The sequence below is a fragment of the Salvelinus sp. IW2-2015 genome, linkage group LG18 (genome assembly GCF_002910315.2).
Source record: "Salvelinus sp. IW2-2015 linkage group LG18, ASM291031v2, whole genome shotgun sequence".
In the NCBI taxonomy this organism is placed as follows: Eukaryota; Metazoa; Chordata; class Actinopteri; order Salmoniformes; family Salmonidae; genus Salvelinus; species Salvelinus sp. IW2-2015.
This window is the reverse complement of record NC_036858.1, coordinates 12,125,383-12,141,684: the sequence shown is the minus strand read 5'-3', so window position 1 is coordinate 12,141,684 and position 16,302 is coordinate 12,125,383. Positions and strand designations below refer to the sequence as shown.

Genomic DNA, 16,302 nt, shown 5'->3' with positions numbered 1-16,302 from the left:
AATATTTGTACATTTTTGTTTCTGGGAATTTTTACTTTTAACATACACTGCTGACAAACAAGTTAATTGTATCACATATCACTGTATAATTTCTTACAACGTTATTTCACCTTCAACAAATCCGCTCTGCATCCTACTACTGTGGGTGTACCTTTAACAGAATTTCAGCCAATGGACACACTTCGCGCGTAATTTCAAACGTTTTCAAATTACTATCTGTTAGAAGGCGATKAAGTCCTCCGCCGGGCTTGTAAACAAAATAGTCCTTCATATTTTAAAGCACATTTGACACACTGAAATCTGTAAAACGGGGTATATGTTTTACAAAATATAATATCCAATATATTTTATGACCTACCAAGTCCACAGCACAACTATGTATTTTAATAAGATTGAATTGGGCGGAGGGATTTCATGTACACTGAAGTACGCTAACAGTTTTGCCAAGCGCAGTAAGGAACGGTCCACATCTACACATTAGCTAAAGTTGGGTAGGGCAAGATAACGACAAACAGTTTTAGGAAGGTAAGGCGAGTCTTTTAAAACAAGGTTGATGATTTTATCAATCATTGTTATAGTTTAATAAAGGGTAAAATATCCTGTAGTTTATGGACGACCAGCTGTTTTGAAGAATATTTGAACTGCCTCAGGTAACGTTAACAAAATAATTTAATATTGCTTGCAAWTGTAGCTAGTTAACGCCGGCCAAAAGTTAGATAGCAGAGAACGTTTCAAAGTGGCAACAACATTTAGCTTCGCCCGCCCGTTCACAACGATTTTGAAATAGCCATTCTAAATTGGTTTGTAGTTTGCTAAATTTGTTTAATATGAATAATTCGTTAACACTGAAGCGCGTGGGTAGTTGGCTAGCTAGGTTAGCACAGTGCCATGCGTGTTGAATACATGTTGGCGATTCAATTTTAAACGCAAATGTAACTACTAATATACAAAGACTGACACTAGCGTTACAATCGTCAAACGTATCCTTACTTGGCAGTTGTAACCAGTTGGCACAGATTATTGGTCAATACATTGTTGCCATGCTGTTACAAATCAGAACAATGTGGCTAACTAGAATCATTGTTGAATCAGTCATATTTTACACGATCGCTCAATATCTTAACGTTTTKTTTCTTTTTATTTAGGTAACGTTGAATTCAAAATGTCCCTGCACGGGAAAATTGTTGTAATCAAAAGGAGTGGCGGAGATGGGACTGAGTTTCCTCTGACTGCATCATGCTTATTTGGAAGGTGAGAAAAAGTATTCAAATTCTGTCAACAATACGTGTAATGCCATGGAAGTGAGCGTCATTAAGTATATTTTCGTTTTTTATAGGTACTGTTAAATGTACGAATTCAACTTTTGCTGCATGTATGGAACGTGTTTTTACTCGGTGGTTCAATGTTGCAGTCTGGCCATTTTAAATTTGTAAAGAGGCGGGCTTTCTACTGCTGTCGTTGAGCTTTGTTCAGTATTACAGCGTTTCAAAAGACATGTCACCACAGGCCCATTCAACTTTATCCACTGAAAGTCAACTGGATTGGGTTTAGCCCACTCATGTTGATAAATTGCCACACATTTTAACATTAACTCAGCTGGACTGTTCCTGTATGTGCTGTTGTTAACCCCAATAAGTTTTGCTGGAGTAACAGTTTATGGTAGGGTGTCCAATGTGTGAAAATTGTACTTCCTTATGTTATAAAATACATTTGACCAATAAATGATTATTCATGTTCTAAATCTTTCAGTGGAGTCTTTCTCTAACATATCATTAACATGATATCCAATAAGATTTGGATTTGGTAACCTAATACATCTGATAATAAGCACCTAGCTCTGACATAATTGTGCAGATTTCTCATAGCTTTAGAGGATTTTGTGGTCGTCTTCAAAGTTGCATGACATGAGCTGAATTAAATGTGTAGTTCAGAGATTGTTTTTTAAAATGTATATATTTTTTTAATTCATATGAAAAGCGTATGCTAAAAGATAAATACTACATGTCTCAAAATCGACATCCATCTTAGCTCTAAATAGTTTTATATTCGAGAAGAAACTAAGCCTGTCAGGTGYAATGCCACTTAAAGTTTTTATTTTATTTATCACCCTTTCTCATGCTTCCATTTATTTGGTAATCCTACTTTTGGCCATCCTACAAGGGTAAAAAAAAAACGGCCTTTATCGAATTAAGATAGACATGGTTTGGACCATTACTTTTTCTCAGGGCCATCTACACACTTCAATTTTTTTTACCCATTGGTCAAAGAGGCGGTTTTGATTGGACACCATACTTATAGGGTTATGAACTATGAAATATAATTGACATGCCATAAACACAAATGTTGTATTGACAGAACCAAATCTTTATGTATGCAATGAAATCAGAAAATGTAGACAACCTTTTTACATAATATAATGCTATTTTTGTCTCTTAGGAAACCTGACTGCGACATTCGCATTCAACTTCCTCATGTCTCCAAGGAGCATTGCAGGATTGAGTTGAATGAAAATAAAGAGGTAACTATAGTCAGTCAATATACATTGTATTCAGATGGCTTGACCTCTTCCACATTTTGTTACGTTACAGCCTTATTCTAAATTGGATTAAATMTAAAATAAATCAGATCTACACAATACCCTGTAACGACATAGCAAAAACAGGGTTTTTATTTTTTTGCAAATGTATAAAAAAAACGGATCCCTTATTTAAATAACTATTCAGACACTTTTTGCTATGAGACTTTAAATTGAGCTCAGGTGCATCCTGTTTCCATTGCTCATCCTTGAGATGTTTCTTGAGTCCACCTGTTGTAAATTCAGTTGTTTGGATATGATTTTGAAAGGCACACAACTGTCTATATAAGGTCCCACAGTTGACAGAGCAAAAACCAAGCCATGAGGTTGAAGGAATTGTTCGTAGTGGTCCAAGACAGGATTGTGTCGAGGCACAGATCTGGGGAAGGGTACCAAAACATTTCTGCAGCATTGAAGGTCCCCAATAATAGTGGCCTCAATCATTCTTAAATGGAAGAAGTTTGTAACAGCCTAGACTCTTCCTAGAGCAGTCCTCCTGGCCAATCAGGGGAGAAGGACCTTGGTCAGTGAGGTGACCAAGAACCCAATTGGTTAGTCTGACAGAGCTCCAGAGTTCCTCTATGGAGATGGTTGTCTTTCTGGAAGGTTCTCCCATCTCTGCAGCACTCCACCAATCAGGCTTTTATGGTAGTGGCCAGGCGGAAGCCACTCCACAGTAAAAGGCACAGGACAGCCTGCTTGGAGTTTGCCTAAAGGACTCTGACCTTGAGAAACAAGGTTCTCTGGTCTAATGAAGCCATGATTGAACTATAGCCTGAATGCCAAGTGTCACATCTGGAGGAAACCTGGCACCATCCCTATGGTGAAGCATGGTGGTGGCAGCGTCATGTTGTGGGGATGTTTTTCAGGGCCTGGGAGACGAGTCAGGATTGAGCGAAAGATAAACAGCAAAGTACAGAGAGATCCTTCATGAAAACCTGCTCCAGAGCGTTCAGGACCTCAGACTGGGGGTGGAGGTTCACCTTCCAACAGGACAACATCCCATAGCACACAGCCAAGACAACACAGGAGTGGCTTTAGGACAAGTCTCTGAATGTCCTTGAGGGGCCCGGACATGAACCTGATCGAACATCTCTGGAGAGACCTGATAATAGCTATGCAGCGATGCTCCCATCCAACCTGACAGCTTGAGAGCATCTGCGGAGAAGAATAGGAGAAACTCCAAATACACGTGTGCAAAGCTTGTAGTGTCATATCCAAGAAGGATCAAGGCTGTAATCGCTGCCAAAGGTGCTTCAACAAAGTACTGGGTATAGGGTCTGAATACTTATGTAAATGTGATATTTCAGTTTTACATTTTTTATTTCATACATAAAAAATAAAAAATGTCTTAACCTGTTTTGCATTGTCATTATGAGGTATTGTGTGTAGATTGTCTCCCCCCCCCCCCCTCAATGTAATAGATTTTAGAGTATGGCTGTAACGTAAAAAAAAAATGTGACAAGTCAAGGGGTCTGAATGCTTTCCAAATGCACTAATTGCTGTCTTGAATAAGTCAGCTTTATTTTAATGTCTGTAGAGCAAGTATTGAAAGACAGTTTTTCTCTTACAGGTTATTTTAACTAATTTGAGTTCAACGAACCCGACCCGTGTCAATGGGGAGGTTTTTCAGCAGTCTGAACGTTTGAAACATGGAGATCTAATCACAATTATTGACCGTTCTTTCAGGTTTGTGGAGCTTATGTCGGTTTATAACAGTCAGAGAATAAGAATTGTTATGTGTTTAGTCTGCTTACTGTCTTCCTCCAATTTGATCTACAGCATGTCATAATTGGACAAGTGTTTGGCATTTTGAACATGCACTTGGATAGACAATATGATAATGGGTCTTTGTAATTTTTTCCCTTCAGGTTTGAATACCCTCCAGCACCCACTCCAAAGAAAAATCGATATTCTACTGCTAGCAAAAGTGAAACTCCTCAGGTATTATGCATGTTGCACACTAAAAGTAAAAGCATGACTTACTATTCATTATATGCACCATTGAGGAAATCTACCTCATGAATTGCCTAGAAAGTCTGCTCAAGTTGTCTTTGTTTGTCACAGGTTTTACATGAAACCCAAGCGAGGGATACCAGCGCTAAAGATGGAAACAACACTTCTGATGTCAAACCCAAGGAGGATGGAAGTCTTGAACAGAACAAGCCAAGCTCCCCCTTCTGTGAGCTGTACCAAATGTTCAAACAAGATCTGGATTCCAAGACTCCAAAGAAAGCACTTGGAACACCTGCTTCGAGGCTTTGCACACAGAACCCTATCTCAACCAGGAAAGTGGATGGGGTGTCTGTCATTTCCACACCCAAGAAGGCGGAGACTGAAAATGTGTCACCTGTCACTGGAGTGACTCCAAAATCAGCTCAGAAGAAGCGAAAGTCCCTCAAAGGTCGGGTTGTTGAGGGGAATGTGCCAGTCGAAGATTTCATACAATTGCCTCCATCTATTCTTGAAACTCCCAAAGGTAAAAGGCGTTCTTCAAAGTCCAAAACACCCACCACTGTTGAAGAAAAATCCACCCCTGTTTCTCAGAGGAAAAGTCGCCCGGCAACCCCCGAGAAGTTCACTGCTAKTGAAGTGGTTGAGCAGATTTCTGAGTGTCCGACTGCAGAAACCTTTACGACCCCCACTAGGAGGAGGAGCAAGGAAGCCACTCCTATCAAATCTTTGATAACTGGGCTAGAACCACCTGCTGATGCTGTCGTGTCAAACCAAGACCAGATCGTACTAACTGAAAATTCCACGCCAAGTACTCCTAAGACCGAGCACTCCCGCTCTCCAAGGCCTGCTGGGAAAAATCTTCAAGCCCRGGATGTGCTTTGTGAGCTGGAGGTGACCACACCCATCAAAGGTGAGGGGAAAATGCCAGGTTATTTCCCAATATTTGTCACATTTTTTTACGCATACATAATTATTTRCCTACTTTGAAACTCAAGCAATGTCCATTATTTGATTATTACATTCTGTACTATTCCAATGTTTAACCCAATGCCTGTATATATGTATAAACATAGGAATGAATGGTGTCACGTGATCAATGGCTATGTGAATACTCAATAGCGCATTGAAGTCTGTTAAGATGGCTATCATGGAGACATGCACAGTTTGAGMTACTCCTGGAAGTGACTTTACAGCCTAGCTGYCCTCAATCAGTGACTCAAAGTTCAAGGCCGACCAGAGTGCTGCAGGCCGCCGTTAGCAACTAAATTATCCTTAACTTCTTCTGTGTGCAATTTAAAAAATGATCTGTTCAAGGATATGTGGTGTATTGGTACCATGATTGTCTTCKAAAAAACTGTTTCCATTCASTATAATAGGGGTCCTGTTTTCTGCTAACAATGCCTGTAGTACTGCAAACAGCCATGAACCTCTGGCTTCAATGAGAGGGRCAGTTGTTCTCCCCGGGTTTAACCTAAGGTGTCATGTCCTCTTGTGATTGCGTGTGTTTGATAATCAATAATCAAATATTTTTWATTTCCATCTACTCAGGTAAACAGTCGTCTGCTAAGAAACGGAAGAGTGGAGACCTTGAAACTGAATTTCCAACACCTCTGTGCAAGAGGAAAAGGGTTTCATTTGGAGGTCATTTGGAGCCGGAACTATTCGATAAACGTCTTCCTCCTGACTCCCCACTATGCAAAGGAGCCACTCCTGGACGGCGAAGCCTGTGTGCCCCCAAAATGAAACAGTCACTCCTCAGGAGAGCGTCAGCAATTGGTCTGATAAAGGTACGTTTAATAATATACTCTAGGTTTGTGTGCTGACTTTGCTGATTCCTACTTAAATAATTTTTGCATTTCATAGGAGCATGAACATTCTGCCCCAGAGAGTCTTAGCGTGAAAGGAAGTCCAGGAAAGAAGGCGTCTCCCAAGGCTCCCTCGCCCGCCAAGAAGTCACCAAAGGCATCTGCCAAGACTCCCTCGCCCGCCAAGAAGTCACCAAAGGCATCTGCCAAGACTCCCTCGCCTGCCAAGAAGTCACCGAAGGCATCTGCCAAGACTCCCTCGCCCGCCAAGAAGTCACCGAAGGCATCTGCCAAGACTCCCTCGCCCGCCAAGAAGTCACCGAAGGCATCTGCCAAGACTCCCTCGTCCGCCAAGAAGTCACCGAAGGAATCTGCCAAGACTCCCTCGCCCGCCAAGAAGTCACAGAAGGAATCTGCCAAGACTCCCTCGCCTGCCAAGAAGTCAACGAAAGCTAAAAGTCCATCTCCAGGGAAAGAGAAGACCCCGAAAACCGTTGTCAAGACTCCATCTCCTGCTCGAAGAAAATCTCCTGCTCCATTAAAAGATGAGTCTCAAACTCCCAAGACCCGTGCAAGTTTGCCATCAGCCAACACGACACCCACCATGCAAGGCCGGTTCTCAGTGTCCCTCATCAGCACCCCATCACCCACCGCAGACCAGGACTCTGTCCTACAGCCGTCTGTCACTGTAACGCCTCGYGTTCCCTTGAGGCGAACGACCATGTTGTCTACCTCGAAGACAACACAGAAAAGCGCAATGAAAAATGCCATTCAGGTCATCCGTAGAAGAAGTGGTGTTTCTCGGGCATCTATGAAAGGTATGCATCCATTTACTTTATTTCCTCTTTGGGATTCRGTAACTTTTTGTTGATTTTGTATTTTGATAGCAATCTTAAGTGTTTAATTTCCTTTGTTTCAAGTTGTGAATTCCTGGGCTGACATTGTGAAGTTTGGCCAGACCAAGACCCAAGCTGTTATCCCAACCAAGAAAACTTCCACCCGAGTGACTAAGACGAAGAATGTTGTACCAAAACCGAAGGTATGTTTCGATAGTATTTTGCCCTCCATGACTGCACTTTRTGAAATTTGTCTAGTGTAGGAAATTGAAGCTTGTTGTTAAATTGACTTCAATGGTTGTCTTGGTTTTGTTTTTCTATGGCTACWTTACCTAACTTGTTGATGTTTGTTCTGTGACAGACACCTGTGATGAAACTCATAGGTCATGTCAGCACTGGTCATGCAGATTCGCCTGTGACCATTGTTGTTGGCAAAGCTCACAGACTGAAAGCCATTCAGCCAAGTGGGGCCGTCCCAAAGCTTGTCCACAACATTGCACTGCTAAAAAAGAACATGAGAATGGATGAGGATTTGTCAGGTAATTAGTGAATTTCCTAATCCCACTTCTATGTGCGTATGTTTTTCATATGGGGTGTTGGTAAATATACTGTATTGTCAGTGCGCCCTGGGAAGTTTGTAAATTCACAGCGTTGTCACATTGTCCATTCCTAAATTCAGAGCATTTCGCATTGGCACTCTGGCTGAGGAGTTGGGTTGATCCGAGCGTTCTGACCTCACAACGTTAGTCAAGCACCCACGCTAACTGGCTTAAGTCGGCTAGCTACTTCCAGACACAAATAAGAGAACGCCTCACTCTGAACATTTTACTTGACCTAGAGAGTAGAGCTGATGAGTGTTTATGTTATGAAGAGGATTAGTGACTTACTCTGTTACTGGCAACAATTTAATAGGTATACATAAACATGCGCTAAAAAAGCTGTCTTAAATTCTTAATTTATTCGGCGCTCTGGAACTCAAACCAGGGTACTCAGAATTCGGAGTAGATTGCCAGGGTGAATTTATGAGTGCATCCATGGTATATAAAGGACTTGTTACATTGTCATATTGTGCTCAAGTAAAGCAACCTGGTTGTGTTTGTGGTTTCAGGCATTGCAGACATTTTCAAGACCCCGGCAAGGCAGAGGAAGTCTGTGGTCAAAGTGCAGAGTGCCCTCAAGACACCCCTGAGAGCCCAGTCTACATCTATGATTGAATCATCAGTGATGAATACCCCAGAGGAGACTGGTAAGTAATTTTGGGGTGGGGGGGGGTCTCAATTGCATACTCCTTGTGTCCTCTCGCCTCTTCTCAAAACCCATTGGAGAAGGTCAGAGGGGAGGGACCTCTGGCTTTCTCATCCAATGGGGTTTTTAAGAGGACAGGACGCAAGGAGTATGCAATTGAGATTCTCCCTATGATCATGTCAAGATGAGTATGAGTGATGAAGAATCTGGTGTGGGGGACTTTTTTTTATTTTAATTGTACGTGTTTTCATGCTCATCAAACAATTCAGTGACCACTTGTGCGCTGTGGATGGTGAGCATTGTCATCCTATGGGGGCGTAGCTGAAATAATGGCCTGCCCAGCATTCTTATACACAGGTTGGTAATTCCAGTCCTYGGGGGCCTGATTGGTGTCACAGTTTTGCCCCAGCTGACAYACCTGACTCCAATAATCACYTAATCATGATCTTCAGTTTAGAATGCAATTTGATTAATCAGCTGTTTTCTAGGGATGGAGAAAGTGTGACATCAATCAGGCCCTCGAGGTCTGGAGTTGCCCACCCCTGCCCTACATGATGTTAATTGCTTAATTAACGCAGGAACCACACCTGTGTGGAACCACCTGCTTTCAATATACTTTGTATCCATCATTTACTCATGCTTTTCTGTTATTTTGGCAGTTAGCTGTATCATGTTGAAATCACTTGACACTAAACATATCTTATCTTCACAGGTGAAATGGTGGTGTCTCCACTTGTTGTTTCTACTGCTAAACGGGGCGCGTACAACAGCGATGCAGTCACTAGACTCCTTCGGGATGGTCAAGAATCCAGTTTCATCACGGAGGAAGCTGATGACTCCCGTACTACACAAAATGAGATTCTTGCCTTAGAGATGTCTTCAGAAGAATCGAAGGAAGTACAGCGGCCAGATTCAAAAAAATCTATTTCGACTCCCAAACAGAAGAAACCTGAACAACCCGAGTGTCTCACTGGAGTGAAGAGGATTATGAAGACCCCAAGACAGAAGGTGCAACCCATCGAAGACCTCAGAGGAAAACTGATGACAACTCCAAGAGGGCCTAAGGCTTCTCAGGAAGTAAGCTTAGCTGGCGTAAAGGAACTCCTGGCGACCCCCAAACAAATCGCTGAACGTGTTGAAGAGATTTCTGATAAAGTCCCAGATGACAACGTCCACAGCGAGACAAAAGAGGTAAAGGCAACACAGTGTAGTTTCAACTCCATTGTTCTATTTTTATAACGCAGATGTTGTTTGGTATAATGGTAAGTTTACATATCAAAGTGTTTCCCATAACKTATTTGCCTGTTATGTTTATTTGCTGTTGAATGGTTTATTTCATCTTATCCCATGACTACTATAATAGGTTCGGAATATTTCAACTGTATCACCTTTTTAATTAAAAGGGTTTTTGTTTCAGATTCACGATGATGCCATTTCTCCTAAATGCCTCTCAGGTAACATATCTGCTTGCTAGATAGCTAACATAAGCATTCACAATGCACAGAGTGACAATAAATTAGCTTCKGCCGTCAGTCAACATCAATGTTGGAATAGCAATTATAAATTGTTGTTTGATGCTCTGCTTATTCTGCTACCGGTAATTCGTTTACACTGAAGCGCGTGGTTACTTGGTTGGTAAGCACAGTGGCATGCGTGTTCAATGCAGCAATGCATGTTGGTTGGCGATTCAATTCTTAACTCATGTAACCTACGAATAGTTTACTACTATCAAGAGGCCAACTTAATCTTGCTAGGCAGTACTAACCAGTTTGCGCACAGATTATTGGTTGCTGTTCTTTTCCAAATCGTAACAACTTGGCTACCCTAGCTAGCTCGTGCCASTAGCTAGAATAATTAAGTCACACATTTCACATGATTGCTCAATGTCCTAACGTTTTATTTTTATTTAGGTAACATTGAATTCAAAATGCCCCTGTACGGGAAAATAGTTGTAATCAAAAGGAGTGGCGGAGATGGGACTGCGCTTCCTCTGACTGCATCGTGCTTATTTGGAAGGTGAGAAAAAGCTGTTCAAATCTGTCTATGTGAAATGCCATAGCAGTGAGTGCCATTGTCTAAATGTAATATATTCATTGTTTTGTATGGTACTGTTAATTGTATGAGTCTACTTTTGCTGCATGTATGGAATGTGGTTTTTACTTGGTACTGAGCTTGCGTGAAACCCCGGTGTATATTATATTTTGAAATACCAACAGGGTGATTTACAATACCGGGAGGAAGAAAAAATGTAATCTGAAATGTGTCAAATTATATCCAGCTCAGGGCTCCAGCTATGCATTTGGTTTGCTTACTTGCTAGCCGACCAAGCTTCTTGATTACAGCAGAGACATTCAGTCCCCCCCCGGAGCAAGATCCCAGTTGCCTAAATTGTTTTGTGTAAAAACTCTTCTGTAACCAAGAAGCTTAATCTTGACGTCTAGCAAGTTAGCAAACCAAATGCATAGCTTGAGCCCAGAGCAAGATATAATTTATTTGACACATCTTAGATTTCTTATAGTTTTTTTTACTTGTAGTAAGAAGCAGTTGTATTTTCTTGTTGAAATGGCACCCCCTTGTATGCACATTCTATACCCTGGTATGGTATAGAAATGGTATGAAAGTCAGTAGACTGCCGATCCCAACTTGGGGCCATTTTGAATTTGCGAAGAGGCGGCCTTTCTACTGGTGTCTTCGGTTGTTGAGCTTTGTTCACTATTACAGCGCTTCGAAACGTCTCAAAAGACATGTCACCACAGACCCTAGAGATCCATTCAGCCTTCTACACTGAAAATTAATTATGGATTGGATTTAGCCTGCACTTGTTTATAAATTGCCACACATTTAGCATTTACTCAACTGAACTTTTGTTTCCATATGTGTGCTGTGTGAAACCCAGCAATTGTTGCTGGAGTAACAGCTTATGGGGATGAAGATAAACCATGAAATACAACTTACATGCCTTAAACAATAAAAAAAAAAAAAAAAAGTGACAATCATATATTTGCATAGCTGATGACCGGCATACAATGAAATCAGGAAATGTTGACATCCTTTCTACAGAATATTTATTATTGTCTCTTAGGAAACCTGACTGCGACATTTGCGTTAAACTTCCTGAAGTATCCAAGGAGCATTGCAGGATTGAGTTGAATGAAAATAACGAGGTAATTGCGGAGTCAGACAATATAATTGCTGCCTTCAGTAAGTCTGTCACTTTCATTTTAGTGTCTGTAGAGCAAGTATTGTAAGATACTTATTTTTCTTGTCTCTTGCAGGTTATTTTAACTAATTTGAGTTCAACGAACCCGACCCGTGTCAATGGGGAGGTTTTGCAGCAGTCTGAACGTTTGAAACATGGAGATCTAATCACAATTATTGACCGTTCTTTCAGGTTTGTGCATTTTATGTCCGTTTATAAGTCAGAGAATATGAATTTATTTAATGTGTTTAGTCTAGAGCYCGACCGATATGGGATTTTTGGATCCGGTTTTCTTTTTTTAATGTAAATATTCACTGTTAACGATATCTGCCAATATTTGTATTACTATAGCTGGAAAGAAAAATATATATTTTCTCTATTGATTGCGCTTAAAACAGCCCTGCAAAAATACTCAAAGCTTATTTCCTAAATTTGATTAAGGAATATTAAATGTAAGCACCACACAAAATGTATAAGCACCAGAATGACAAGATTTGTTTATGGAAAAACTGTTACTCTAGTGAAAGGAGGATAAACGGCACGGATTGCAGCAAAAATGTGCCTCTGAAGATGGCTGCCTCGTGCTAGCCCGCTGGAAAATGACATGGGACACATTTTAAATGTATTGGTATTTACGGTAGCTATGTTATCAATTGTAGCACTGTGGTCACTGAATTCTGGTAGTTCTCACTTAAAATGAAAAAACATAAATCACAAAATTTGCCGCTGGCATATTGCTGCCTTTCTCCCCCAAGCGCTGCCTCAGTGACCGGTCCTTGCTTACTCCATTGATGTTGAAATGTAAAATAGTAAGGGTTATGGTTTGGTTCGGGTACTCCCCACCACGGTGGGAAGCTATAGAAATGCATTTATAAATGTTTGTCTTGTTTGCCACATTTATTCTATTAGACACCTTTTAATGCATAATTTTAAATTAAATTTTCTGAGCTAAACACAACTAAGAATAAATATACAGTGCCTTAAGAAATTATTCCAACCCCTTGACTTTTTCCACATTTTTGTTGTTACAAAGTGGGATTAAATTTGATTTAATTGTCATTTTCAGTCAACAATCTACACAGTATTCTGTCAAAGTGGAACAAAAATTCTAAGATTTGTTAACAATAATGAAAAATAAAACCAATCTTGATTAGAAATGTATTCAACCCCTCAATACATGTTAGAATCAACTTTTGGCAGCGATTACCTGTGAGTCTTTCTGGGTAAGTCTCGAAGAGCTTTCCACCTGAATTGTGCAACATTTCCCTCTTTTTAATTATTATTATTTTTTATTCTTCAATCTCTGTCAGTCAAATTGGTTGTTGATAATTGCTAGACAACCATTTTCAGGTCTTACCATAGATTTTCAAGCAGATTTAAGTCAAACCCGTGACTCTGCCCCTCAGGAACATTCAACGTCTTCTTGGTAAGCAATTCCAGTGTAGCTTCGGTCTTGTTTTAGGTTATGATGCTGAAAGATGAATTCATCTCCCCCCCAGTGTGGTGGAAATCAGCCTGAACCAGGTTTTCCTCTAGGATTTTACCTGTGCTTAGTTCCGTTTCTTTTTTTTATCCTGAAACTAGGCATTCAGAGGCATCAAATCTTCCAATACGTTGTATCAAACAAATCTAGAAATGAACTGAACGAAGCATCACCTAATGCGCTCAATATCTTTAACCAATACTTTTTGACATTATTAATTAAACAGGCCTGGCTGCGGTTCGGGCTGCCGCACAGACAGAACCGGCATGGACACGTAGCCCACACCACTATCAACAATAGCGACAAGTGTCACATCAAAGGTGACAGGCTCACTGTGCTGAAAGGACAGGGACCGTAATACCTGTGCACTCCATGGCACTGATGGCGAGCCAATTCTGGTCAGACATGGCTGATACAGCCGTTAAACACAGCATCAAATAACTTTTTAAGGAATAAGCAGCCCATTCACTCCAGTAGGCCCCATGAAATCATACCAATACAAAAGCACAACCATTGTGTGTCAAATCAAATGGGGGAAAAAACAGCTATTCCCATTGCAAATATATTTGATCATGTCTATCACACTGACAAGTGATCTAAAGTTTTACATGCACCAATGTTTCAGTCATTGTTTTCAGAGATGGCTAACAGCAAGCGAGCTGCAACAAAAGTGCCACTCACCAGATAATCAGTTGTAAACATAGTTTGAAAGTAAATCTTAAAGGTTAGCAAATTAGCAAAAACATCCATCTTGAAGTTAACAGCTGCTGCAGCTGCCTTCGCTATTTTGTCACACTACTAAAAAAAACAAGCTAGCTAACAGTGTCCCACTACTACAACAAAAGCTAGTGAAAGTTACTAGTGAGCAAACTACTGCTTGTGACACTGATTATTTTCTCTTGTCGAGGCCTGTCAATGTGATTTGATTCATTCCATTGTCACTCAAATTCTGCTCTAATACAGCTGAATGGCAGAAGCCTTCTGTCCAGCTGAATGGCAGAAGCCTTCTGTCCAGCTGAATGGCAGAAGCCTTCTGTCCAGCTGAATGGCAGAAGCCTTCTGTCCAGCTTCTGAAGGCCTAGCCAATGGCTGGCTGAGCTAGCTCGATTTTTCTACCCAGAGACCACCAAAGAAAATCCAGATTTGTATCATTTTCTCTATTCAGTATTAACCCTGTTCTTTACAACACAAACGGAAGGGATGGAATCAGAAAATGATTACAATTATTGTAAAGATGAAATCGAAATTAAAATAATGTAATTTGTACAAAAATATCTGAAGGCCTACAACTGATGGTTCCCTACTGATTGAATATAACAAATAATATTTTGCAGGCTTCGCTAAAGGACTAATGAAATGCAAAGAAAGTCTACTTTTTCTCAGATGTGTTCTCTGCATCTTATATTGGCCCTTTTCGGTGGATTAAACGCTGATGCAAATACATCCGTAAAAGGCTAATATCGTCCATTTTTATTATATCGGTCAACCGACAAAATCGATCAGGCTCTAGTTTAGTCTGCTTAGAGTCAGTTTTAAAATGTGATGGACAGCATGTCATAATTTAACAATTATTTGGCATGTTAAACCATACACTTGGATCCATAGGTTTAATTGTTTACTGTTATTTTCCTTTTCAGGTTTGAATACCCTCAAGCACCCACTCCAAAGAAAAATAGATCTTCTAAACAGAACACTCCAAGAGGGCCTAAGGCTCTTCAGAAAGTAAGCTTAGATGGTGTGAAGACCCCCAAACACATTGCGCAACCTGTTGAAGAGATTTCTGATGCCATGACAACAGAGGCAGTGGAAGAGCTTGCTGCTGCTCTTGCTGAAGCAGTGGAGGAAGAACAACCTGCTCCTCTTGCTGAGGCAGTGCAGGAGGTAGAAGAGCCAGTTTCTGCGCCTGCTGAGGCAGTGGAGGAAAAACAACCTGCTCCCTTTCTGAGGCAGTGCAGGAGGTAGAAGAGCCAGTTTCTGCACCTGCTGAGGCAGTGGAGGAAGAACAACCTGCTCCTCATACTGAGCCCATTTCTGCACCTGCTGAGGTAGAGCCAGTTGCTGCACCTGCTGAGGCAGTGGCGGTAGCACATCTTGACAGTGAAGAGCCTTCTGTTCCAGTAAAAGGTAGAGGAAAGAAAACTGAGGGGATTGTGCCACCACCTGCTAGAGGGAGATCGACAAGGCGTAATGAAACCAGTAGCGTTGAGGCACCAGCAGAAACTATGGACTCTGGGGATGTCCAGGAGAAAATGGCAGCTGACCCAGTTCCTGCTGAAAATCCCAAGAGAGGAAGAAAGGCCAAACAGGCTTCTGTAGAGAGAGTTGAATCAGTGCAGGAGAACGCTGTTGAAAGTGAGAGTGCTGAAATTTCTCCAATTGAGGACCAGCAGCCAACTTCTGATGTCCCCATGGAGAAACCCAGAAGAGGAAGAAAGGCCGAACAGGCTTCTGTAGAACAAGTTGAAACAGTGTTGGAGAACACTGTTGAAGCCGTGAGTGTTCCTGTCACTGAGAAGATTGAGGCCCAGACTCCAGTCGTTAGATCTAAGAGAGGAAGAAAGCCTAAACAGGATTCAGTAGAAGAAGTTGAAGTGAAGGTTCTTGAAATTCCTCCAATTGAGATTGTGGAAGCCAAGGAGATGCCAACTATTGTTCCTGTTGTGAACCCACGGGCAAGAGGAAGACGGGCTAAACAGGAGTCTGAAGAAGCCAAAACAATGGAAGAAAATGTTGCGGTGGTTGATACTCCTACAGAAGAGGTGGAGGCCTCAGTCCTGTTTGCAAAACCCAAAAGAGGAAGAAAGACTAAGCAGGAGCCTGTAGAGCAAGTGGAGTCTGTGAGTGTTGAAACTCCCATCGAACAAGTTGAGGCCCAGGAGCAGACCACTGTGGCTCCAGTTGAGAAACTCAAAAGAGGGGGAAGAAAGACTAAGCAGGCTTCTGTAGAGAAAGTTGAGCCTGTTGAGGATCACCCCGTTGAGTCTCTGACTGTTGAACTCCAGGAGCAGACTACCGTGGCGCCAGTTGAGAAACCCAAAAGAGGGGGAAGGAAGACTAAGCAGGCTTCTGTAGAGCAAGTTGAGGATCACCCGTTGAGTCTCTGACTGTTGAACTCCAGGAGCAGACTACTGTGGCGCCAGTTGAGAACCCAAAAGAGGGGAAGGAAGACTAAGCAGGCTTCTGTAGAGCAAGTTGAGGATCAC

At 41.5% G+C, this 16,302-nt stretch overlaps 1 protein-coding gene across 4 annotated transcripts; it reads left to right on the top strand.

Annotated features, from left to right (window-relative positions):
* The first annotated feature begins 445 nt into the window (after positions 1 to 445).
* mki67 (marker of proliferation Ki-67) lies at positions 446 to 16,241 on the top strand. Of its 4 annotated transcripts, XM_024008168.2 has the most exons (19): positions 446 to 650; positions 1,146 to 1,251; positions 2,437 to 2,518; positions 4,149 to 4,264; positions 4,447 to 4,519; positions 4,643 to 5,441; positions 6,080 to 6,318; positions 6,395 to 7,154; positions 7,257 to 7,375; positions 7,534 to 7,711; positions 8,281 to 8,418; positions 9,130 to 9,608; positions 9,835 to 9,871; positions 10,328 to 10,433; positions 11,500 to 11,581; positions 11,693 to 11,808; positions 14,737 to 15,010; positions 15,046 to 15,451; positions 15,590 to 16,241. In XM_024008168.2, exons 2-19 carry the CDS (start codon positions 1,163 to 1,165, stop codon positions 16,201 to 16,203), a joined length of 4,707 nt encoding a protein of 1,568 aa, XP_023863936.1. In that variant the 5' UTR covers positions 446 to 650; positions 1,146 to 1,162; the 3' UTR covers positions 16,204 to 16,241. The 4 variants fall into 4 exon arrangements, with proteins under 4 accessions (XP_023863936.1, XP_023863933.1, XP_070304395.1 ...); XM_024008165.2 differs by having other exon boundaries at positions 15,046 to 16,241; XM_024008166.2 differs by having other exon boundaries at positions 478 to 525; positions 15,046 to 16,241.
* The last annotated feature ends 61 nt before the right edge of the window (positions 16,242 to 16,302 follow it).